The following is a 25,682-nucleotide window of genomic DNA, read 5'->3' on the forward strand; positions in this document are numbered from 1 at the left end:
ATAATTTAGAAGGAATTTTTTTTTTTTTTTTTTTTTGCTAAATTTCCTTGAAACAGTGAGGAAAATTTGAGGTCTTTTAATTGATTTGGGTACTCATTCCTTCAATCAGTGAACATTATAACATAGCTACAAATGGACTAGAGAACGTACCAAGCACTAAAATGGGAAATGTATAGATATAATGGAAAAACAGCATGAACTATTGCCTCACATGATTATGTGCAAAGATTCAGGAGAGTCTTTGGGGGAAATTAGGAAAATGTGTGAGGCTGGGAGTGCATATCAGAGCTGAGTCTTGAAGGATGAGTGCACGTTTCGCATATAAGAAACAGGCATCCAAGACAAAAGGAGGGCAGGTGTAAGAAATTGGCAAAAGATGGAGATAGTGGTGGAAATAGGGAATGAGTCATGAAAGGTGACCTTCCAGTGTCATAAGGTGTGTTGTAGACCATGATGTTAAAAATAATTTTCACTAACACAGACAATGAGTAATCCTCCTGGATGAAATCGTATTGTTTCTTACTTTCTTGTTAGCGGAGCCTCTGTACGACTCACTGTCTGACTTTTAGCAAGCACTGAACCACATGGAAAAAAAAATATCTCCGTTTGTAATATCTAGTTGGACTCCATCAAAAATTCAAGAAACGATGGCACTTTCTCAACCTTTGCTTTCTTCCCAGGTACTTACATTATGTGTTTGATTTGGGAAATGGTGCTAACCTCATCAAAGGGAGCTCAAACAAACCTCTCAACGACAATCAGTGGCACAATGTGATGATATCAAGGGACACCAGCAATCTCCACACTGTCAAGATCGACACGAAAATCACGACACAAATCACCGCGGGAGCCAGGAACTTGGACCTCAAAAGTAAGTGCTCACCGGGTCAGAGTACCAGGCATGAACCCACACGGGCTCCACTCACACGGCAGGTCCTTTTCTTGGAGTGTGTGTATTGGTACTGTTTGCAAAGACTGACCAGAATTTCATTTCCAACACATGCTTAATAATACAACACACAAGCTTCTCTTCCTCTTTAATGTGGCAGAAACATATGTATTTTTAATAGCTCAAAAAATGCAACCTCTAAGAATGCATGCCTGATTAAAATTTAAAGAGGAAACATGTTCTCAGTCTTGATATTACAAAGACGAGTAGGTTGCTTGCAAGTTTCTTCAGTCCCTACAGTTTTTAATCAATTTGGGGTCAAGATAACTAGATACCCAAGGTGTTTCTTTTAGAGCTTACTAGTTTTCTTTCCTTGGTGAGGTTTCCTGAATACTTACAGAGCTTCTGACCAACAGGGGTCTGAGCCTGGCCTTTACCCTTAAGTTTCCAGCAGTGAATTTGCTAGAACATTCTACCCCCAACGCGCACACGCACACACACACACACACACACACACACACACACGTCGGAATGCTTCCATCACCAGCTGCTAAGAAAGTTTAACAGACTTTTCCCTTCCCTATTGATTTCTCAAGTGAGCAAGACTAATGCTTAGAAAACATGTCAATAATGGGAGAAAATAACAGAAGTTTTTATTTGAATGGGCCTTCGTGATTCACTAAGAACATATTCAAATATCCCCATCTCATTTAACATGGGAACAAGCACTGGACCAGGTTTTTTGTTTTGTTTTGTTTTGTTTTGTTTTTTTAAGATTTTATTTATTTTTTTGACAGAGGGTGAGAGATCACAAGTAGGCAGAGAGGCAGGCAGAGAGAGAGGGGGAAGCAGGCTCCCCGCTGAGCAGGGAGCCTGACACGGGGCTTGATCCCAGGACCCTGAGAACATGACCTGAGCCGAAGGCAGAGGCTTAACCCACTGAGCAACCCAGGTGCCCCAAACCAGGTTTTATCAGCATTTTTTTTTTTTATGAATGTAGGAAATCTGAGCTTTGAATGGCTTGTCTAGGGATAAAAACAACTGCCAGTAAAAACAGCCCCCGTTCTGAGGCACCCCCTCATTGCTCTCCTATCCTGATGTACTCCACAGCCCTGCAGGGATTATTGTGTGCACAGTTTTGCTTGACAAGAGCTATTGATTTATATTGACGGTATCTTTTCCTTTGATTCAAAAGATAAATGCGTGGAGAAGTTAGAGAAATGGAAAAAGAAACTCCAACAGAACTCTTTCTAGAGAAAAATGCTCTTTCTAAATAAGGTGAAAAGTGTTTCACATCCTGTAATTGCAGAATATATTTACAATCTTGGGACTATATTTGTCCAACACATAAAAATTTGTGATAATGGCTGTCTTCCTTTTTTCAGAGTGGGCCTCTTGTTAACTTCAAAGCGATCCTGTTTCTGTCCACATGGCTAATAGCTTAGCTCAGGGAGGAAAATGAAATTCAAAGGAAATGGTCTTTAACAGGCTAAAGCTCTTTCTCTTTCTTCTCTTTGACTGAAGAGAATGGAGTGCATTTTCCATATTTTCCTATTTTGTAAGTCCCTCTGTTTTGCACAGGGGCTTCAGGTGGTAATTATCAAGGGAAAGGGAGAGTTTGTAACATTTGGTGTCCTGGTCATGTCAGCCACCAAAGCTAAAGCTGGATGGTGTCCTCTTTGTGGAGAAGGAGACCTCAGTTAGCATAAATGAATTTTACTGGAAACTGCAGACACTGTGTGGGACACTAACAGGGCTGGAAAAGAAGCCATTCCTGGTTGGTGGATGTCTGTGACCTGCACAGACCTACCTACACTTTGAGGGTATAGCGAAGTCATGCAAGGCACTGGGTTCTAGCTCACTGGACAACCAGGACACTGCCTCCTGAGGCAAATATTTGCTTATTGTTCATTTAAAAAAAATCGAAGTGAGGGTAATAGGAGGTCATGGTATAGCTTTCTTTCTGGTGTGTTGGTGGGGGACTTTTACAAATCTAAGTGACCCTCGAGCTGATTTTTATCAAAACATTGAGCGTTTCATGATTCCAAGTGTAAGAAAGGCTTTATTTATCTACAAAGCAGAAACTGGAACAATGAGTTGAAAATTGCATTTTATATAATATTTAGATACTAAGCAGTGAATTCTGACTGAGTGCATCTGTATTTAAAAAAAAAAAATCACTATTTAAACTTGAAGTGAATTTCCCAGCTGAATAGAGATTCTACACTAATGACAACCCCCTTTACCTCATGAAGTGCCTGTGTGTTTCCAAATTTATCAGGCTATGCCAGAAAGTGAAAGTAAGTTCCTAAAATTGAAATTTAAAAAGTAAAAGCCAAAGCTGTGGGCTTATAAATTACATGTGTGGTCCAATGGTGATTATCACCCCAAAGAAGCCCGCTTGCCATGTGTGCCACCCACGTGGGGCTTAAGAAGGGAGTGTGGTCATGTGGCAACACTTCACCTATCTTCCATCACCACCAACTTTTGTTGTATGTGGTGAGAGGCATTGGCCAGATGAGGAGTGCTTACTGAGCACTTTCTCTGTGCAAAGAATGGAGAGTACATTTTTTTAAAAAAGATTTTATTTATTTATGTGAGAGAGAGCAGCACACACAAGAGCGGGGAGGGTAAGAGGAAGAAGCAGACTTCCTGCTGAGCAGGGAGCACTGATGCCAGACTCAGTCTGGGACAGGCAACCAACTGAGTCTCTGAGGCATCCCAGAAAGTGCATCTTTGAAGAGGAGGAAAGAGTTCCCGTCATGAGAAGCTTTCTGTCCCATGGAGCAGATTGACTTGGGGCATTTGCAGGTTAGAGAAGAACAGGACACCCTGGAGCCACTTCAGTGCATTAAAACGAATCTGGTGGCACCAGGGAGAGTTTTAGGGGAGGTTATGTTTAAGGGATTTCGGAAGGATGAGTAAAACAACCAGGCATTTTCTCCTTCCCACCTGGACATCCACTGGAATTAGGGAGGGCTGACTGATGTAGGAGAGCATCCAGGAACTCTTCACTCTGAACTGAACAGCGTTGTTTTCTTAGTGTGCTAGTCATGTAGAATTCAGACACTCTAAATATGGGAAAAATGAAAGATGACCTACTTTGGTCCATTGTTTTATTTCATGTATATTTGCCTTTAAAGAATTAAAAGAAAGTTATCCTATTTACTCTAAAGTCAAAGTCTCTGCCACAGTCTTTAGTTCTTCTCAAGGTGAGGTCAGCCAACATTACCCCTTCACAGTCATGTGGTGGGGTTCATGAGATGCAAGTTTCTGAATCCTGCCTCAGACAGACTGAAGCCGTGGACACTTGAAAGTAAGGTGCGGGAAATGGCCGGTGTCTGTATTTTTGAAGACCACTCACTAATGTAGATGCCATGTGTTTCAGAACCCTGAAAAGATGCGGTGTCTGTGTTGAAGCAAAATTTAAGTCACTTTGGAATGAAGTACAAATCCTGGTTTTACTTTTATTTTAGAATTTTATTTTTGTTTTGTTTCATCAGGCCTGGTTCAAAGAGACATGGATAGTTACTTCAGGGTTGTTTTAAGTATTTTTTTTCTCATGTTACCATACCTCAAAAAGACACTAGAGGGCAGCATCAGGCCACGAAAACTTGCCTTACAAGCCTGGGGTGGGGGGGGCGTATCCTCCACAGGCTCTCCTTGTGCTGAAGCAGAGTTTCTTTGTTTTCAGCCATTTAATAATGTTTGGGGCCTTTATAATAACGTATGCTTTTATCTGCATCTCTGTGTCATTATATAGAAAGGAATTTAGTGTAGAAATTTGCAAGCTAGGGACCATTTATTCCGTTCTCCACCTTGACTCCACTGGAGATGGTCAGAAATGGGCAGGAGTCTAATGATCTTTCTCAGGGAGGAGAAATCCCATGCAGGTGACCTTGTTCAAATTATCTTTCGTGACACTGCCGAGTTCTCAGGGGGTTCGGTGTCTCTCCCTGCTGATACAGTTTTGCTTTCATCTTTATTTCCCAGCTGTTTGTGTTCTATTCCCTCTGGCTATTATGTACAAGCTGGATCACGCAATGAAAAGAGCAGCATAAATTTGCTCTCTGCAATGATTTCCTAGCACAGCTGCGCATTCATTGTGGGACTTCTGAGTCCTGCCCCCTTTAGAGAGACAAAGAGCTCGTGTAATTCCTCCTTATGTTCCTTCTCTTGTTCCTGTATTTGGCACATTTATATGTTTGTATATGTATGTATATGAGAAGGAGCAAATACTTATTGGCTTTCTACTAAACACTAAATAGATTTAAGTGAGGTTATTTTATTTCACCCAGGGATTTGAATTAAGGTCAGTCTTGCTCATACATTAATCTAGTAAAAGAACAAAGATAGGCAGAAAGGACCGTCTTTAGCCCCTGTTTTCCATGGGCACCCTTCCTTAGGGCATTACTTAAGTTTATCCTTTAGCAAATTGAGGATGATTTACTTGATTGGGGGAAAAAAAAAATAGATTTCTGAGTGTGGAGAATACAGTGCCCTCAGGTGGCCACTTAGCAAACTACTTACCAGTGAATAATCCCCAACTAGGTCCGCCCAGGCGGAGCGTGAGCTTTTGTTCTCCTACTCCCTCCTTATCCCTTGCCCCCAAGGGCTTTGAGCAAGCTCTCGCTCTGTCTTCCTACCCTGTTTCTTCTCTCCTTTTGACCATTATCTGCTTTTTAACCTTCTTGATATCCCTCCTTAAATCTTACTTTGAAAGCAGCCACCTGTTCTTGTTTATCCTGTGACTAAGCCCCTGAAAGTTTCCATAATCAGAGACAACCAACCAGGACTGCCCTTTCAAATACTTTGAGCCTCTCAGGGAAGACTGAAGATGAATAGTATTCATGTTCTTTTCATCTTGATGGTACGCCCGTGTCTCTCCCGCTTAGCTACCTACCCTCTGCAATCCTGAATATAACACCTATGCCCCCCCTCTCTGCCCTTTAATGTTGCCTTTTGACAAATCGTTGCTGCTGTTCTTTCGTGCATGATTCAGATTTTATTCCCATGTCCCGATCATGTTTCAGTATGCCTAAGCTGTGTATTTTCAGACTATGTGCCTTGCCCAGACAATTTGCTGAAAGAGAAACTTTCAGAGAAGAGTCCAACTCTGAGTAGAGCTTTTTAAAGCAGAAGATAGCATTGAAACTGGAAGCAGGCATCTGTTGTCCTGTTGCTTAAGCTGTCTTTATGAGATTTTTTTTTTTTTAAATTTGTGAAGAGCTGAGATTTACTCACATTACTTTAGTTAATGGGAGATTATTTTAAGGATCCATTAGGAAGAAAGACAAGAAATCCTTTCAGCTGATGAACAATGAGGCTACTCAGAGAATAAGAACTTTGTTCTGATTGTCATACTGGGATCTCAAGAGCAGCCCTCCCAGGTCTTCCCTTGGACATGAATATCAACTGCTCCCTAATTTCAAGCTCTACTGCCGATCCCTTCTCAACGGTGTCTTCTCCCACTTAGAAATAATTTCTCTCTGTTCCCTGCCTTCTCCTACACTTGGCTTCTGCCTTGTGGCTTCAAACTATTGCTTTTGTTCCTGTGCATTACCACTTTGTCTCTTCCTCTCTCTCTTCATTTCATTTTCAAGTTCCCCCAAAGATGTGGTCTCATACAGTGAGTGGACCTTCCTAGAACACAAGTCCATAGGCTTTTGCCCCACTGTTCTGGGTTAGGCTTACTTCTTCAGGCCAAGTAGCTGTACACGCAGAACTAGATTTGCATTGGCATAAAACCCGAACTTGAAAGATGATCTCTGGGAAGGAGGTCATGAACTTGAAGGCTCTGTGAGCTTCTTAAAAGGGAGCGGGGTGATTAGTTTATTTAGAAGGGCCCTGAGTGTAATGCCAGAGGTGAGGAAGAGGGAAAGAAGGGGTTTCAAGCAAGAGGGTAGAGTTCAATCTATAGTCACTCCTTTGGCTTCACTGCAGAAGATAGGGGCAAACTGGAGAAAAGAGACCACTTTGCAGGCACAGTACAGAATAGAGACCATCAGGCTCTGAGTATGTAAAAGCAAGACTTACATCTGTTACTCTCTCTCCCACACAAGAATTGAAGGCCAATTAGAGATATGAAACAATTGTTTCTCTCCTGGTGTCTCCAATGGATTCCCAGGCTTTCCAGATATCAGTCTAAGTCTGGTCTCTTTACTGCAAAGCCTTTGTGAGTGTGTTTAAATCTCACTGTCACCCCTACTCCCCATGAGACATCTCCTCCCCATGCCCAGTTGTCTTGGAACTCCTCTTTGACCTTGGGTGTGAAAGTCCCTCCTTCTGCTTCCATTGGACCAACTTAGACAACTGAACAGACTGTAAGTTCTTTATTCCCAGTCAACAATTCTGCTTTCTTTGGTATTCCTCCACTCATTGTACTTGTTTTGGAGTCTCTTCCACATTGGGCATAGGTTTTCTATGTTTAAATTTTTCTACGCCTTCTAAACCTATTATTTGAAGTTTACCTTCCCCCCATTAGGATCATAGGAGCTTAGAGCTCAAAGTAATCTGAGAGACAGACTGGTCTGAGTTGTTTCTTTTACAGATGAGACCATTGTGCTCAAGGGAAATGTGCCAGCACCACCATACAGACAATTAGTGTTTCTAGATCTGGTCTTCTAATTCCCAATTGAACACTTTTTACCATAGGCCAGGGAAGACAAGTTTTATTGCTCATAGCAACTCAATTGGCTGCAGGTGAAAGCCTGGAACAACATGGTGAAAAGAAATCTGAGAACTTCTATGGTCTTTTTGGAGAAGATTCTTCATGTGGTCGACCCTAGGCTCAAGATGGAGACTGGTGGTGTGTTGCCGTTTTATTTCTGGGGCAACTTTAAAGGCCCCAATCCTCCCAGGTTTCAGTTGCTTTAGGGCAGGTGATAGAGGTGCTTAAAGCCCCGATGCTGGTTTCTGCTTACCCTTGACACTGGCTGAGCTCTGACAGCCACAGGTCTTGGCTTGTGTGCTTGGAATAGCAGAGAAGAGGTCTGTTCCAGAGAAATAGCCTTTCCCGGTCCTCCCACGGCAATGTGTGGGGTCCTGGAATCCTGAACCAAGTGCTCAAATGCCTTTTGGACAACGTGCCCATTTACCATGTCCCAACAGGACAGTGATTAGATAAGATGAGCTTTTACAGCTGGTGACATTTATGCTGTGGAGGAGAATGTGCCTACAGGTCCTGAGGTGGGTCCTTAAGGGTCAGCTACTGCTCGTAAGACCGCACCTCATTGTATCTAGGCCTTCAGTGTTCATCTCTTCTTCCGGGAATGCCTGGCATGCAGTTGAGATGTCTTTTTAGAAGTTGAGCTTCTTGGTCAAGAGCTCCCGGTGTCAGAGCCATCCGAGAAGCCAAGTTTGGTAACACTTCTCTTAGCGAAGAAGTACTTGGGTCTTCAGAGTTTTCATGGGCAACCTCTTTTTTTTTTTTCTTCTTTTTTCTTCTTTCTTTCTTCCTTTCTCTAAAAGGAGACTTAGACAAAGGTCTTTGGGGGTACAAAAAGCACAAAGCCATTGAGACTAACTTAAGTGAAAAAAGGAGAAGTGACTCAACGTATATCATTCAAGGAACCCAAGGGCCAGAGAGAAAAAGTTTACGGCTGGACCTCATGAAAGCCATATTTGGGAAACCTGTCAGCAACAAGCCAGCATCTTCACTCTCTTGGTCGCCTCTGGGGCTGTGACTTGCTTTCTCTTTTCTCTTGGTTTCCCCAAAAAGCCCTCCTTATTCTCCCTCTCGGCACACTGGCTTTCCCTGCTATCTCAGGCATTGGGAAAGGGACCTGGCTTTTCACCCCTGAGCAATTCAGACGCCCACGAGAGGCTCACTTGAGTTTCAGAGTCCTAGGGCCAAATTCTTGGAGAGTAAGGTTGATTGGAACATAACATCTTCTCTGTGACTAGAATGAGGGATGGTAGGAGGCAGGATCATACTGTAAAAAAAAATGTGAATTCTCTGGATTTGTTGGAAGAAATATTTGAACAGACTACTTGGGAGTCGAAGTGGAGCCCTCGAGGGCTCTGAAAGGTGATCTATAAGCTCATACGCAAAAATCAAGCCGGTGTGTCTGCGTTGTTCTGGAGAACGTGTTGAGGGTCAGAGCTACAGCCATCAGGATGGTAGAAGAACCCGATTTTGCACACCACCAAAATGTTCATATGATTAAATTCATAAATGCTTGCATGGATAAAATTCTCCTGTCGGTGGAGTAAGACGGTTGATCCGGAATCAGAGAGAGCACATGAGATACAAAAGGCAGAAACAGAAGTCAGAGCCTTTTTGGATTTGGGGAAAACACAAGGGAGAGAGAATGCTAGATTTTCATCCTCTGTGAAATTGGAAAGATTTAAACCAGGCTCTTCTAGATCTATAAAGGACAGAGCAGCCATGGCTGACTTGTGGGTAATATTACATTTGTTCCTTATAGATCTCAAGAGTAAATACCACTGTTACTTTCAGCCATGGTTCCATTTAGTTAGGGTTTAGTAATAATGTAGATCTAGCCCTCTTCTACTGTGACCCAGAGATCACGGCAGTTTTCAGTTTCTCCTTTTAATCCTGAACAATTCCTCTTGAGCCATGGTTCAAAATCAGAACAGACTGGAAAGTGAGTTGGGCTTAGGACAAAGATACCCCTACCACTGAAGAGATGCTTCAGAGCCATTTCCACCATCCTGACCCTCGTAGCAAAGCACATTTTTCATGCTGCCGTGCTGCTGAGGGCCTCATGTTTTAGACACGCTGGAGGTTACCTCCAATACTACTTTGGAATTGCATTAGGTCTATCAGGCTTTCTTGTTAATGCCTCATTAATGTGTTTTTTTTTTTTTTCTGCCCTTAAAAAGTGTCCTTTCTTGACTTCTGCAGTTAATTACTGTTTTTTTTCTTGAGGATAAGCAAGAAACAATAGAACATTGTAATTAAGGACTCTTGCTCTGGGGTCAGAAAGGTATAGGTGAAATAGCATCCCTTCTATTTATTTTATGTGTGTCTTTAGGCAAGGCACATCACTGTTCTCTCCATCATCACGTACCCTTTGCAAAGCGTCAGCTGAGAGGTTTACAGAGACGATATCTTCAATTTTCATGATAAAGTGGCCAGGTTGCCATACTAAGCTCCATGTTACAGATGATGAAACCAAGGTGAGGTTTAGGGAGCTTAAACATCTCGCCAAAACAGTAATGATAATGATATTAAATATTAAATAGTTATAATAATTATTTTAACCTTTTCTGAGGGCTTATCCTATCCCATGCACTGTTACAAGTATTTCACACATGAGATCTCATTTCTCAGAACGGTTCCCCAGATCAGCCAAAGTGTTCTTTGAAACTTGAGCATTTATAAGAAGAGGGGATTTTATAAGGTTCACCTGGATATGAAGGCATTGACAATATTTAGGCCACTTTTTCCAGGTTTCTTAGAGGTTGCTTATTAACATTCTTAGGCAGGCAGCACGAGGCTCCCACCTCTCTTGCCCCCTACCCAGTCTGGCTTCTTGCATTACCCATGGCCAGTTCCCCTTGAAGCCCCAGGACTGGAAAAAGACTTCTCCAAGCCCTTTAAGGTCGTGTGCTAATGTACTCTAGCTACAACACAGCAGACCTTTGGCATTTATAAATTGGACACGCATGGTTCAATCTATTTTTGATAAGCTTGATGTTCTGAGAAAGAATTATTTGTTCTTTTGCTGGGACACAAGTTTGAACCATGCACAGAAACAGAGTGATATGCAAAACTGAGTATTTTCATGAAAGAAACTGTCTTCTGGCCTAGCATTTGTCTTTGTTCTCTGTTCAGGGATGTATAAATCGCCTTCATTAGTGCCATCAGCATCATAATTAGTGACTTATTAAATAATGTCATTTATTGAGTACCTTTGTGTCACACACTGTATTAAGGGCTTAAATGTGAAATCATTAAATTAAATAAGCATGATGTTCAAATATAATTAAGCTACAGTATTATTTTTTACCTCAAACTATCACTTCAGAATGTATTTGTACCATATACTGGCTAAGAGGAAATGTTTGGGCTCACTCTTAAGACAATTCTATGATCATTTTACATCAAAGAAGTTTTTAAAAAAATTTTTTGCAGTCAGGAAGCGTTGGGTTGTCTGTCTCAGACTCGGATTGTTTTATCTCTATTGTGTTGTGCCTTCAGCCAGAACTTAAATTTTGATATTCTTTTTCATAGGTGTGGCTTCTTAATCTTTTTGTTTGTTTGTTGTAAACATTTTATTTATTTAACAGAGAGAGGGAGAGAGAGAGAGAGACAGCAAGAGAGGGAACACAATCAGGAGGAGTGAGAGAGGGAGAAGCAGGCTTTCGGCAGAGCAGGGAGCCTGATGCGGGGCTGGATCCCAGGATCCCGGGATCATGACCCGAGCTGAAGGCAGACGCTTAATGACTGAGTCACCCAGGCACCCCTGTGGCTTCTTAATCTTTACAACAGTTAGATGAGTGAGATATTAGTGTTTCCACGGTACAGAGGAGAAAACAGAGACTCAAAAAGGCTGAGTGAGTTCCCTAGAAATAGAATTTGAACCCAGGTTTGTGGAAGTATTTAAATACTACTGTGTGTATTTGCCAACACATAAGATGGAATTTCTTCTGAATGTTTCTAGTGAAAGATACTGCTTTTTTAACACTTAGGGTGAAATGTTATATAGTAAAGAAAAAATTCCCTCTTCCATATAAAACTTCAAACTTACACATGACTACGTTTTATAGTGCTGAAAATTTCACTTGTGGTAATTATAGGAGAACTAGATATTTCTACTTCGATTTTCCACATGTTCTTCCCACCCATATGCTTGCATAGAACCTATGTATTGGTTCTATCTCCTTAGCCTCTGAAGTCTTTCTCAAGCATTATAGCTAACAATTTTTTAAAATATTTTATTTTTATTTATTTGCCTACACAAGTAGGCAGAGAGGCAGGGAGAGAGAGGGGGAAGCAGGCTCCCTGCTAAGCAGAGAGCCCAATGCGGGGCTCGATCCCAGGATCCTGAGATCATGCATGATCTGAGCCAAAGGCAGAGGCTTAACCTACTGAGCCAGCCAGGTGCCCCATAGCTAACAATTTTAACTGTTGAATGTTCTTAACATGTATTCTATAGAAATTTATGTTTATAGGTACTTAAAACCAGGCCCAAGCAAATTAAGTACTTGGTTGGATGATTGGACATTGGCTGATCCATCTTTAGCCAGTACCACCAGTAGGCTGTCAGTCTGTTCTATTGTTAAGCCCTTCCTTGTGCTAGCCTTTAGGGAAGGTTACCCACACCTCCCTGTTCCCCTTTTTGTCACTGTTGTTAAGTATTTGCATTTCTCCTTAAGAGTAATTTAAATATTGGAAAAACAAGTTATTTGGAGATATACAGTAGGGAATTATAGTATTCCAGTGAGATTTTATAACCTGATTGAAAATATTCCATTTTCCAGGCACAGAAAGAATCCCTTCTTTGAAAAAAAAAAAAAAATGAAAGAGAAGTTCAGATACTTAAGAAAAAAAAAATTAAGCGTTTTATTTGACTCTATAAAGCTCATGTATTTTAGAAGATTTTTTGGCAATGTCCATGAAGTTTTTTTGGTATACTTTATATCATTTTTGTCCTTCCGTGCTGTCCAAAACCCACTGGTGGCTTTACCCTCTTTTATTCTGTATATCTTACTTGAGAACAGATGTCATTTTTTTTGACCTGCATTAAACAGGCCATTATTATGGGAAAGAGGTGTTCTTCTAAACTTACCCCGTATAGCACTAGCTCTTCCCCACCCAAAATAACTGTTCCTTTATTTTGAAATAGGAAAAGAAAATTTCTTTGAGTTAAGGAAAGTTATTTTGAAAAAGAAAGAAAGCCAAACTGCTATACAGAACCACTCAAAATCTTAGGAAAGAGAAGATTTGCATAGGTCCTCTTAGTGGTCCCTTAGTTATAAGTCTGCGTTAATTTCAGGAACAGTCATTTCTAAACTCCTCCACCTGTTCTATTCCTGTCACTGGGATGGTTTTTAGCAAAAATAGGAGGCTGCGTAGTGTAGTGGGAGAAGAGGTAGCCTGGGGGTTGGAGTTTTTGGTGTCGTTCTCCTGGTACTGGTTGCATTGTCTTGGACAATTAGCTTACCTTTTCAGAAGGGTGGTTTCCTTACCTGCACACATGGGGTTAGTAATAACTTCCTGCCTATCGGGAAGAGCTGGTGTAAGGATCAAATAGAACAGGAGGTGGCAGAGCGCTCAAACCGAGGCTCTGGGCTCGTTTAAGGTGTGACATTAGTTTTGAGATGGAGAACCTCGGCAAGCCACGTGCGGTCCCAGACAGCATCACACGCTGAGTGAGAAATGAAACAGGAAGTGGTGACAGGACTGTCTGATGCTAAAAGGATGTCTGAGGTAGCTACACTGGCTGTCAATCGGATGAGGAACGGGAAGAATAATGATACTATCTGAACTGCGTTTTCACCTACAGGCAAGTTTACAAAACCCCAAGACAAAGTGAGCTTGGCATGAATTTACATGCCTGAACTCGTACCCCATCTGCCATGGTGTCACTGGCGTAGAGTGGGTTTAGAAGAAGATGGATTGCTACACACACCTCCGTAGCAATTCCATTTTATTATTTCCCATTTAGCATGCCCACCAGCTTTCCCTCACAGTCTGTTGGCCAAACACACAAACAGAATCTGTCTTCATGTTGTAAGTTTTGTAATTCTCCTTTTAAAACAAAAATTCTTTTTTTGGTCAAGTTTGTTTTGAAAATATCAGATAGAAACAAAAATTTCAGAACGGCGAAAGCATTATGTGTCCTGTTTATAAACATAATGACAATATTAACTCTTAATGCTCACTACAAGGAAAACATTAAAGTCTGGATGTAAACTTGATCAGAACCCCCCTACACACACCACACACAGACACATACACCTGTCATACACAAGTATTAAGTTTGGCCACTGAAGAATGCAGGTGTCCTCCTTAACTGTTGGTAGGAGGCAGCTGAAAAATAGCAGCCATATCTAAAAATCAGATTGGGGAGTCCTAAGAATTCTACCCACTCGTCAGGATTGTGATACCTAATATTTGTGTGGAAGCAAATTGATTTTGTCTTGAGGAGATTACTCCATTAGCGTGCAGTTGAGCCTCCCATTGCCCTGGGCGTCTGTGTTAGTGTGCACGGACTCCTGCTAACATTTATTACACTTACTTTCCTTCACTGGCCAAGATACTCTCAAACATTCCTGTATTTTGGAATAGTGGAACTATCCAACTTGGCTACTTACCACTTTTAATATACAAGTGTACAAACCAGTTCAGAGTCAGTGAACATCATCATAGTTTCAGTGGACCTGTGCTTGGAATCAGGCCCTGCCATTTTCTGGCGTTGTGGCCTTGAACCATAGTGTCTTTATCTGTGACATGTCTCCAAGATAACTGTTACTCCCTTTTGTCACCCAATAGGCAAAAAACCAATGAAACTATACATGGCCAAGTACTCACTAAAGTTTAGAATACTGCGCCAGCATCAGTCGTTGTTTTACTCTAAAATTATGGCTCTTTTCTGGTTTTGACCATGGCAGTGCTTGGGATTCAAAGCGATGGGGAGGCTCTCTCTCTCACCCAGACAGAGCTCTACATTTAAATTCCGTTGTCTCTGTGACTTTTGTGAAATAGAGAGTCTTTTTAGCAAAAGCAATGTACTGTTGGATGTGGAGCCTGCTGTAGGATCAGGAATCCCTGTGGCTGGCAAGGAGCTAAGACATAGTAGCAGCAGACCAGAAAGGCTCTACTGCTAGAAGTCCTTGAGTGGTGGCCCCAGGGCTGCATGGAGTGAGACCACAAACTCATAGTTAGTGCACATTGGGATGAAGAGACTTCTCAGGGCAGAGCGTCAGGAGTCCACAAAGTTAGCTTGGTGCTGTTCTATGGTCACAGATAGTAAACGCATGTCTCTCTGTGATGCCAACAGGGGAACAGAATTCAAGAGTCTGGCGAAATAGTGTAAAAGGTCCACAGTGTGAAGTGTACCTATGGAGGCCACATAACTTAGATCATATGTTTTTAGGGAGGAGCACAGAGAATGACAGAATAGCCAGAGACAGAATGAGGCAGAAGGCCAGGGTGGGCTGGAGTTTCATTTCCCACAAAGATTTTTTCAATTATTTTTTTTAATATTTTATTTATTTATTTGACAGAGATCACAAGTAGGCAGAGAGGCAGACAGAGAGAGAGAGGAGGAAGCAGGCTCCCTGCTGAGCAGAGAGCCCAATGTGGGGCTCAATCCCAGGACCCTGAGATTATGACCTGAGCCAAAAGCAGAGGCTTTAACCCACTGAGCCACCCAGGTGCCCCAATTTTTTCAATTATTTTAATGGCAAAACACTCCTGAGGGGCTTCTCATCAGCACATGTTGATAGCCTAAGCTGTTTCTGTACTTCTGTCTTTTGTCTGCCTCTACCTGCAAATAAATTCAATATATGCTACTTAAAATGGATCATGGATTAGGGCACCTGGATGGCTCAGTCAGTTGAGTGTCTGACTCTCGGTTTTGGCTGGGGTTATGATCCCATAGGTCATGCGATCAAGTCTGCCTCTGGCTCTGTGCTCAGCAGGGAGTCTGCTTGAGATTCTCTCTCTCCCTCTTTCCCTGCCCCGCTCATGCATACCCTCTCTCTCACTCTCAATCTCTCAAATACATAAGTAAATCTTTAAAAAAAAAATTGATCATGGATTGCTATATTAGAATGGAGAAAAAAATGTCACTGCATTGAATTCTCTTCAATGAGAATTCAATTCATGAGTTGGATGGCTTCACTTCTGTGTTCAAGAAAGGAGTCAGTAGAAGAAAAATTCCCCAAAATTAACGTCATTATTTCTTAGGTGGAGGGAATGAGGGGTGAACATGACTGCTATATTCATATAACCTTCACTCTGTCTTTATAGTGATTATTCAGTGAGACCAATCCATCCATTCTTCCAGTTACTCGGTGATTAATAAGGGAAAATGAGAACATAAAGATGCATAGCGCAGAAAGATGTGCGAGGGGAAAGGTGGACAAGAACTGGAAAAAATTTTTTCAAACAGAGGGACAAACGTCTGAAGTATTAGCAAAACTAAGTCATCAGTTCTTGGCAAGAATTTAAATGAAAGGCATGAGATCCAGAATACAGTATGAAAATGATTCTGAAATTTCAGTTTGGATAGCAAGGAGATGAGAAATGTGAATGCTGAAGACAGGGGAGTCTAGAAGCAGTTTCCTAGTGCAAGGGAGAGATGGTGGTTTGATGTTAGGCTGAGTTTAGAAAGCCAGGGTGAGCCTGAAGATAATGGGTTTACAGGTGTTTACTACAGAGGTAAAGTCAGGTCGTTTTAGGACTAACCCTTATATATCAAGAAAGACTAAGGTATAGAGAAGTTAGGGAACAACTAATACACCAGACTGGTGACCACTGAGCATCCCCTGGGCAAAGAGTTTCTAAAATTAACCCAGCTTTTTAAAGAGACCTATAAAAAACACAGATCTTATGTCAGAGCAAAATACCTACTTGAATTGGTAACTTTGACTTGAGTGTTGAACATTTGGGGCCCTCTGATCTTAGATGGGGTCTTCGTTGGTCCTTGTTGTTCAATCCCATGTGTGGTTTATTAAAAGTTTGCATTTGTCTACTCTTAAGCCTTAATGTGTTACAGAAATATTAATGACTCCCAGGCTTTTACCTTCAGTAATTTAACATAATTCCTTTAAGTAGTCAGAGGAAATAGTGACAGGTAGTCAGAGGAAATAGTGACTTTAGCTTTCTTCCCAGAAAACAAAACAAAACAAAAAACAAAACAAACCATAAAGTAAATAAATGAGTGTTTGTTCCCTGGGGATTAAAGATGATTTTTCTTCTAACAGGGCACACCTATTATAAAAACAGGTCTAGATTTAATTTGTCAAAGAAAAGCCTGTATTAAGGTATGTGGTCAAGATCTGACTTGTGGATGTTCGTTTGCAATGTGCAACAAAAGATTAAAATTGAAGATAATGATACAAACTTGGAGGCAGAATTCCCTTGTTTCCTGGTGTAAGGGAAGACACTTTTCGTGCAGAGTAAGTCTCAGATATTAGCCTGGTCTGATTGCACTTGTTCTACCAGCCAGTCACAATAAGAATTGAAAGGAAAGTTAGACTTGTGCTCCAATTTGCTGTCCAGAGTCCAATCCTGTCAAAGCAAGCTTCCAGAATTGTACTTTCTCCAGTCCAGCCAGCAGGAAAGAAAGGCAGTTGGTATTACCTCATCTTTCCCTCCCCCCAATACCACTTACAAGAGATTACGAGAACCTTCTTAAGTTTCCCGAGAGTTTTAGCCATCCAAATCTACAAAGCACTTGTTCTTTTTAATGTATGCTCTTTTTAATTAAAAGAAAAGTGAGATGTTTAAGAAGAACCAAAAAGAAAAAAAAAAGATTTTATATGAATAAACAGGAAAGCTGAGTCAAAGAACTAATTATACCTTGACACTTGCATTCTGCTGCTGTAAGGCAGAGCTTGGAGTCCTCACTCTAATTGCCGTATGCTTCCTGTTTTAACATAAGAGAAAGCGTCTTACACCACTTCATTTACCTGCTTTTGGTTGGTGGCTCCCAAGCCGTGCCTTCCTGCCTCAGCTCTCTTCCCAAAGATCCTGGTTCCTAACATCTGATCCCTATGGATCACTCCTACTCAAATTCCACGTTTAGTGTTAAATGCAGTTCTCTCACTTCTGTCCAAATTATCATTGCTTCAAATTCTGTTGTCTCCTAACCTGCATGACATATATTTTTGGATTTCTCATTGTCTTTTTTTAAAAACCAATAGTCATAAATTCTATGGCATTACTCAATAAACTTTGACTTTACTGATCCAACATTATTTATCGTGGCTCCTTCGGAATCTCCTGCCTTCCAGCCACGTCTGGCCTTTTATACTTTCCTGAATGCTGTATTTATTTTATATGTGCTCTTCTCCAGTCCTGGCACTACATTTATGCTCTTACAGAGTAATGTATCCTACACTTTCTTCTGGTCTAAAGTCTTCTGTGATGCATCATGTTACAATCGAAGTCCACACAAGTCTTTTACTTTTTCTGATTTTATGAGGTACATTTAGCTTGAATCTTTGGACCTGGCCCTTGGGCTTCATAGAATTCTTGTGTTTCCTAGTCTATTTACATCAGATTAAAAAATATTTATCAAGTCATTGTCCTCTCTTGTTACTAGGTTCAGTGCAGCTGAGTTTGTAACAGAAAACGTTCAAGGAGCCTCTTGAGCTTCTTTTTTTTTTTTTTTAAGATTTTATTTATTTATTTGACAGAGCGAGATCACAAGTAGGCAGCGAAGCAGGGAGAGAGAGCAGGGGAAGCAGGTTCCCCGCTGAGCAGAGAGCCCGATGCCAGGCTAGATCCCAGGACCCTGAGATCATGACCTGAGCCGAAGGCAGAGGCTTAACCCACTGAGCCACCCAGGCGCCCCGCCTCCTGAGCTTCTTATAGCAAAGGGCAAGAGGTACATCAAGTACATACGTGACCACAGACTAAATGAAGTCAAATAAGACGTTAAGTTGATGTCTTGTCATTCCATTTATACTAGAATCAAGGCGACAGCCTAGACATCTCATTCTTCTGTATCTCTTAACTACCATCAACCTAGAATGAGGTACACTGTAGGAGTACAGTTCTCACCAGACCTACGTACATAGTTATGCCAGTAACCCTCGTGTGCGGAACGTGTGTCTTCTACCTGCCTCTCGCATGCCTTCGCTGTGATCCTCACAGACTTGGGAGGTAGGCGTTTCACATGTGAAGACTCAGACTCTGAAAGAAGTTACGTAACTTAATGTGCCTGCACTAAGACAACCAGTAAGTGGCAGCGCTGAGGATTATAGCCACAAGTAAAAATCCTGTGCACAATTCCCTCCTCATTACTGCACAACTGCTGGGGTGTGGCTACCTATGTCACCACCTCCGATCCTTCCACAGATAACAGTCTTGAGAATGTGTGTGTGTGTATGTTGCACTAGTCTAAAGATACAGGTATTTTGAGATTTCTTAAAAAAAATATGTTCCAAATGCTTGAGGTTATCTGGGTTTATGCATGTTTTTAGCATCTCCTGGTAAAAAAATGCCCCAATTCCATGATTGCCTTGTCATTGCATACATGGCCTACTTAAAGGATAGGAATAAAAATCAACCCTTCTTCAGCTTGGAGAAGGGGTAACAGGCTGGCTTCAGGTCTGTAGGAACCTGTCCCTTATTAGATATCTATCCTGGCTTTTGTTCACACACACGGTCATTAAAAACCATATCTTCCTTCCCATGCACAGAATTTTGTTGGCAAGATCCCATTAATGCTAATGGGTCATTTTAACTTCCATCACCTCCAGGATCAAAAGGAGAAGCTGCATCTTTGATGAAGTGCTAATGCTACCTGGGGTTCGGGCCACTTAAGGGTTTCCTTTGTTCTCTTCATAGGGCAACCCACCAGGGATCTTTAGACCACTCTCTACTATATGAAGAGTTTATAAAGACAGTATTAAGTAGTGGTGCTAAGTGCAGCTTCGGTAATGAAACTAAGAATGCATTCCCTACTTATAAATCAAAATCTCACCCACCTTAGTATATGATTGAGGCTTGTATCCTGCACTACTTGAATCAATATTTTGTGCTCTTTAAGAACACAAGGGAAAGATTACTACTTCTTTTCAGTAATCTCTGAAAAGTTCTTCAGGCACATATGTTTGGCAAGAGGGAAAAAATAGGATTGTGGCAGGAAGTGGGGAGAGAAAGTGTGTGCTTTTTAGAATTAGCTCTCTCGCTGTGTTTTGCTTTAGCATTCTTTCTTGATTCTTTTCCACAGTGACCTCAGTCCATCAGGTGGCTGACAATGTGTATTGAATGCCCCCTGTGCTTGGAACCAAGTACGAGGCACTGGGGGAGAATGTGAAACAAAGAGAAACACAGTCTGTCTCTTCCAAGAGGTTGCAGTCAGAAAGAGGAAGGATGGTCAGCAAACATGTAGTGCCCCATACATAACTTTAAGTATAAGTTCTACCTCCAAAAATGCCGAAGCAGTGCCAAGAATTCTTCATTTAACTCCCCTTTGTTCTCTAACACGACATCCATTAGGCCTGGAAGATAGCTGAAATTTTCTAACGAATTTAGTTCGACAAACGCATGGAGGGAGTGTCTCCTTGCATTGATGTGTGACACGTAACAGTGTAAATCTCTGCCCAGAATCTCGGAAGTGCAAGGAGGGTAACTCTATTTTTCTGTAACTCACCTTGGTTTCTACTTTGAGTTCTGATTCTTCGAGTTAGTGAAAAGTACTCTCAGGCAATTTTAGTTACCTTATTTTCCAGAGATGGTGTCTAAATTATTTGGGGTTGGGGGGCACTTCACTGTACCAATCTTTGGGGCGATAAAGACTACACAGGAGCTGGTCTCAAGTATTTTCTCTGCATAGCTCAGGTGCCCACTGCATTGCCAGCATCTTCATTCTTGTGTGCATGACCCATTAAGGTCATTCTTTTTCTGTTTATTTCTGTATAACTCTGGGAATTGCTGTGTTGCTCCCATACCACCATTGGAATATGGAGAGTTCTGCGAGGCTGCCTAAGTTCCTAGCATATCTAACTCTACCATGCACTCATCTTTTCCCAAGGATTTCACTGTTGCCTCTGGGTTTTCTGGAGGAAGTGCACACAGATCAATAGCATTCTCTAAACTTACCTGAAGTTTTGACCTCCACCAGGGCTCAGTCCTTAAATTACAGCACTAGGTCCCCTCTTTAGTATTCATCGATGACTATGCTCACATTTCTTTTCCTCCAGTTTTCTCTCCTGCTTGCCTCATGAGGGGCAGGAAAGATTTATTCTTCTCATGTAATTGCTTGTATATTCTGTCTCTTTCATTCCTTTAAGAGTCTTGGTTTTTAGGACTTAAATGCAGAAAGATAATTCAATAACTTCGGTTTTTGATTCTTATCCTTTCTCTGAGATAATGAAAACACAAAGGCTTTAAATTAAAGTGAAAGGAAAGACCAGGGAGAAAAAGGAAATAGGGTGAAAAAAAAAAAAAAAAACAAGATATTTCAGAAATAGTATCTCTTCTCACATGACAACCATGCTACTCTTTAATATTAAGAATATGGTTAGAGGAGCAAGAGGGCGGAGGAATAGGAGACCTAAATTTTGTCAGGTCCCAGGAATTCAACTAGATAGTATCAAACTATTCTGAACACCTACAAACTCAACAGAAGATGAAAGAAAAGAACAGCAGCAACTATGAACAGAAAAGCCACATGCAGAAAAGTGAATCTGAGGCATTCTTTGGGAAGATAGATGGCAGGGGGAGGGAGCCTCCATCCGCTGGTTACCAGCGAGTGATAGAGCAGTGGTGCACAAATCAGAACTTTTAGAAGTCTGCTCCGTGGAGGGACAAAACTCCAGTGGCTAAGCTGAGGGTGGAACCCCCGCTGGGACAGTGTGGTCTCAGGACCCTCGGGGTCACAGAAAGACCAGAGATGCCTGAGTGCAGCAGAGCTCCCAGGTATTGGAGCAGGGAGGCTGCCTGCAAAGATGGAGCTAAGGAGTGGGCTTTCCAGCTCAGTGTTGCCATAAACTGTGATCTGTGGCAGTGTCAGACCACTGCTCTTTGAGCAGGGACCCCACAAGTGGCAGAGCCGGAGAGACCCCCCCACCTTCCTCCACCAGAAGGAGTGGCATGGGAGTGTGCAGCAGGAATCTGCTGGGTTTGGAGACTCCAGACGGGGCCATGCACCAGAAGTAGAAACGCTTGGTCACAGGCCGGGTGAGCACAGACTGTGGCTGGAGACCAGGGAGACAGGAGCGATTGACTACTTTTTTCTGAGGGCTCACTGAGGAGTCGGGTACTGAGTTTTTGGATCCTCCAGACCTGGAGGTTGAGAGGCTGCCATTTTCATTCTAATCCTCCAAAGCTGTACAGAAAGCTTTCAAGGAATAAAAACTACTGAGCATAAACCAGACCAGATTACTTAGCCTGGCCCCTGGTAAGGGCAGTGCAATTCCACCTTGGGCAAAGGCATTTGAGGATCACTGCAAGAGGTCCCTCTCCCAGAAGATCAGCAAGAACATCCAGCCAAGAACAAGTTCACTGATCAATGAGAACTGCATATCTTCAGCCCTAGGGGAACACAACAGGTAGAATTCATGGCTTTTCCCCCATGATTCTTTAGTCTTTCAAAGTTAAAATTTTTTTTAATTTTCTTTATTTTTTTCTTTTTCTATTTTTTAAAAAAATTTCCTTTTTCCTATTTTAACCAACATCTTATCATATCAATACCTTTTTAAAAATTTTTAAATTTTCATTTTTATAGTCCTATTCTATCTCTTCATTATATTTAACCTTTTTTTAATATATAGAAGTTTTATTTCTTTAAAATAAAGAAATACAGTTTCTTTATTTTAAAGAAATAATGGATACAGTTTCTTCTAACAGACCAGAATATACCCTAAATTTAGTGTATGGCTTTGTTCTAGTCTCCCACCTAATCACACTCTCTCCCCACATTTTTTTAAAAATTTTTTTCTTTCTTTTTTCAGCCAACTCCTACCTTATCAATTCCTTTTTAAAATTTTTTTTTTTAAATTTCCATCTTTACAGTCATATTCCATCCTTTCATCATATTTACCCTTATTTTTGAATATATGTTTTTATTTCTTTAAAATTTTGGGAGACAGTTTCTTCTAAAAGACCAAAATAGACCCAAAATCAAGTATGTGGCTCTGCTCTATTCACCAGCCTGATCATATATATATATATATATATACACACACACATATGTTTTCTTTTTCCTTTCTTCCCCCTCACCCCAGTTTCAGGTCTCTTCTGATTTGTTTAGTGTATATTTTTCTATAGTAATTGTTACCCTTTTAGCATTTTGTTCTCTCATTTGTCTAGTCTTCTCTGGACAAAATGACAAAATGGAAAAACTCACCTCAGAAAAGAGGACAAGAGACAGTACCAACTGCTAGGACCTAATCAATACGGACATTAGTAAGATGTCAGAGACAGTACCAACTGCTAGGACCTAATCAATACGGACATTAGTAAGATGTCAGAACTAGAGTCCAGAATGATGATTATAAAGATACTACCTGGGCTTGAAAAAAAGCATAGAAGATACTAGAGAATCCCTTTCTGGAGAAATAAAAGAACTAAAGTAAATCAAGTTGAAATAAAAAAGCTATTAATGAGGTGCAATAAAAAATGGAGACTCTTACTGCCAGAATAAATGAGGCAGAAGAGAGTTAGAGATATAGAAGACCAAATGATGAAGAATAAAGAATCTGAGAAAAAGAGAGATAAACAACAACTGGATCAGAAGGGGAGAATTTGAGAGATAAGTAATACCATAAGATAATACAGTATTAGAATAATTGGGATCCCAGAAGAAGAAAGAGAGAGAGGGGTAGATGGTATATTGAAGCAAATTGTAGTGGAGAACTTCCCTAACTTGGGGAAGGAAACAGGTATCAGAATCCAGGAGGCACAGAGAACCCCCCTCAAAATTTAAAAAAAAAAAAAAAAAAGATCCACACCCCATCATCTAAGAGTAAAACTTACAAGTCTTAGAGACCAAAAAAAAAAAAAAAAAAAAAAAATTTCCTGAAAGCAGCTCAGAACAAGAGGTCTGTAACCTACAATGGTAGAAATATTAGATTGGCAGCAAACCTATCCACAGAGACCTGACAGGCCAGAAAGGACTGGCATGATATATTCAGAGCACTAAATGAGAAAAACATGCAGCCAAAAATACTATATCCAGCTAGGCTGTCATTGAAAATAGAAGGAGAAATAAAAAGCTTCCAGGATGAACAAAAACTAAAAGAATTTGCAAACATCAAACCAGGCCTACAGGAAATATTGAAAGGGTTCCTCTAAGCAAAGAGAGAGCCTTAAAGTAACATAGACCAGAAAGGAACAGAGAAAATACAGAGTCACCTTACAGACAATAAAATGGCACTAAATTCATATCTTTCAATAGTTACCCTGAATGTAAATGTGCTAAATGCCCCAGTCAAAAGACACAGGGTACCAGAATGGATTAAAAAAAATTAGGGGAACCCTCCTACGTTGTTGGTGGGAATGCAAGCTGGTACAGCCACTCTGGAAAACAGCATGGAGGTTCTTCAAAAAGTTGAAAATAGAGCTACCTCACAATGCAGCAATTGCACTATTTGGTATTTACCGTAAAGATAGAAATGTAGTGATCTGAAGGGGCATGTGCACCCTAATGTTTATAGCAGCATTGTCCACAATAGCCAAACTCTGGAAAGAACCTAGATGTCCATCAACAGATGAATGAATAAAGAAGATGTGATTTGTGCATGCGTGCACACACACACACACACACACACACACAATGGTATATTATGCAGCCATCAAAAAAAATGAAATCTGACCATTTGCAGCAACGTGGATGAAACCAGAGGGTATTATGCTAAGTGAAATAAGTCAATTAGAGAAAGACAATTGTTATATGATCTCACTGATATGAAGAATTTGAGAAACAAGACAAAGGATCATAGGGGAAGGGAGGGAAAAGTGAAACAAGACAAAACCAGAGAAAGAGAGACAAACCATAAGAGACTTTTAATCTCAGGAAACAAACTGAGGGTTGCTGGAGTAGAGGAGGGTGGGAGAGATGGGGTGGCTGGGTGATGGACATTGGGGAGGGTATATGCTATGGTGAATGCTGTGAATTGTGTAAGACTGATGAATCACAGACCTGTACCCCTGAAATAAATAATACATTATATGTTAATGAAGGCCAAAAAAAAAAGAATTTGGTTAGTAGTCAATAGATGTTTTATTTAAGAGGTAGGGAAAGTAAATGCATTCAGTACATTTCGTACAAATTATGCAAGATCAGTGGCACCCTACTCCCTAGAGCTTTAGTTAATAGGTCAGGGACTTAAGTCCTCAGTTTCTAGGGCTAAATGACTTTAAGCAAGCTCACTTTTTATCTCAGTACAATTCAGGACTGTTCTATCTGTGGTTTCAGCCTACTTACAATCTAGTTGGTTAGCTTGTCACCGTTTTGCAGATGCTGGCAGAAGACACAAGCTTTCTGGGTCAGAGACCAAGAACTTTATCACTCATGACTCAACAAACAGGATGAGCAAATATTTGGGTATCAGTTCTCCTTTTTCCCCAGTCACATGAAGACAATACAGAGGGACCCAGAGAAACATTAGAAATGTAGAAATTTTTTGTTACATTGGGGAAAAGTCATCAGGTGGCATGAAAGTTAGGATGGTTAATGTGAGAAAGAAAATTCAACTGACAATGAAATGTCAGAAAAGCAGTTCGCTCAATAGAGTGTTTAGCAAAGCTTTTAAATACAAACATATATTATGGAATGTTGGGGTCACCATCCATATCTTCTGCATTGATTGTTTACTAAGGTCAGTGAATTACATCTACTCAGTGCCAAACAGGTATGGCAGATAATATTTGATAGGAGGTGAAATATCATCAAATGTGGGTTGCAATCTCTCCTTGTAAGTAATGGTCCATGAAGCTGGGAAATCTCACACCTCGAGACATGAAATGACAAAGCAGACGAAAGTGTTCCATTAGAAACTGCAATAAAATTAGAAAGAAAAATAATCGATAACTTGTTAACAGATCCCAGAGTAGCATGAAGAATTCAGAGTGGTATAACTTCACCTAATTTATATATATATATAATGTATGCATATATATATATAATGTATGCATATA

The 25,682-nt window shown here is 40.9% G+C and overlaps 1 protein-coding gene across 29 annotated transcripts in view; it reads left to right on the top strand.

Annotated features, from left to right (window-relative positions):
* Positions 1-25,682, top strand: part of NRXN1 (neurexin 1) — a 1,152,783-nt gene that overhangs the window by 566,485 nt on the left and 560,616 nt on the right. For all 29 annotated transcript variants that reach the window (XM_032877800.1, XM_032877795.1, XM_032877797.1 and 26 more), the window contains one exon: positions 681-871. In XM_032877800.1, the coding sequence (XP_032733691.1) occupies positions 681-871 (191 nt within the window). The remainder of the gene's footprint in view (positions 1-680; positions 872-25,682) is intronic.

The sequence above is a fragment of the Lontra canadensis genome, unplaced genomic scaffold, assembly GCF_010015895.1.
Source record: "Lontra canadensis isolate GAN:19392208 unplaced genomic scaffold, GSC_riverotter_1.0 scaffold61, whole genome shotgun sequence".
In the NCBI taxonomy this organism is placed as follows: domain Eukaryota; kingdom Metazoa; phylum Chordata; class Mammalia; order Carnivora; family Mustelidae; genus Lontra; species Lontra canadensis.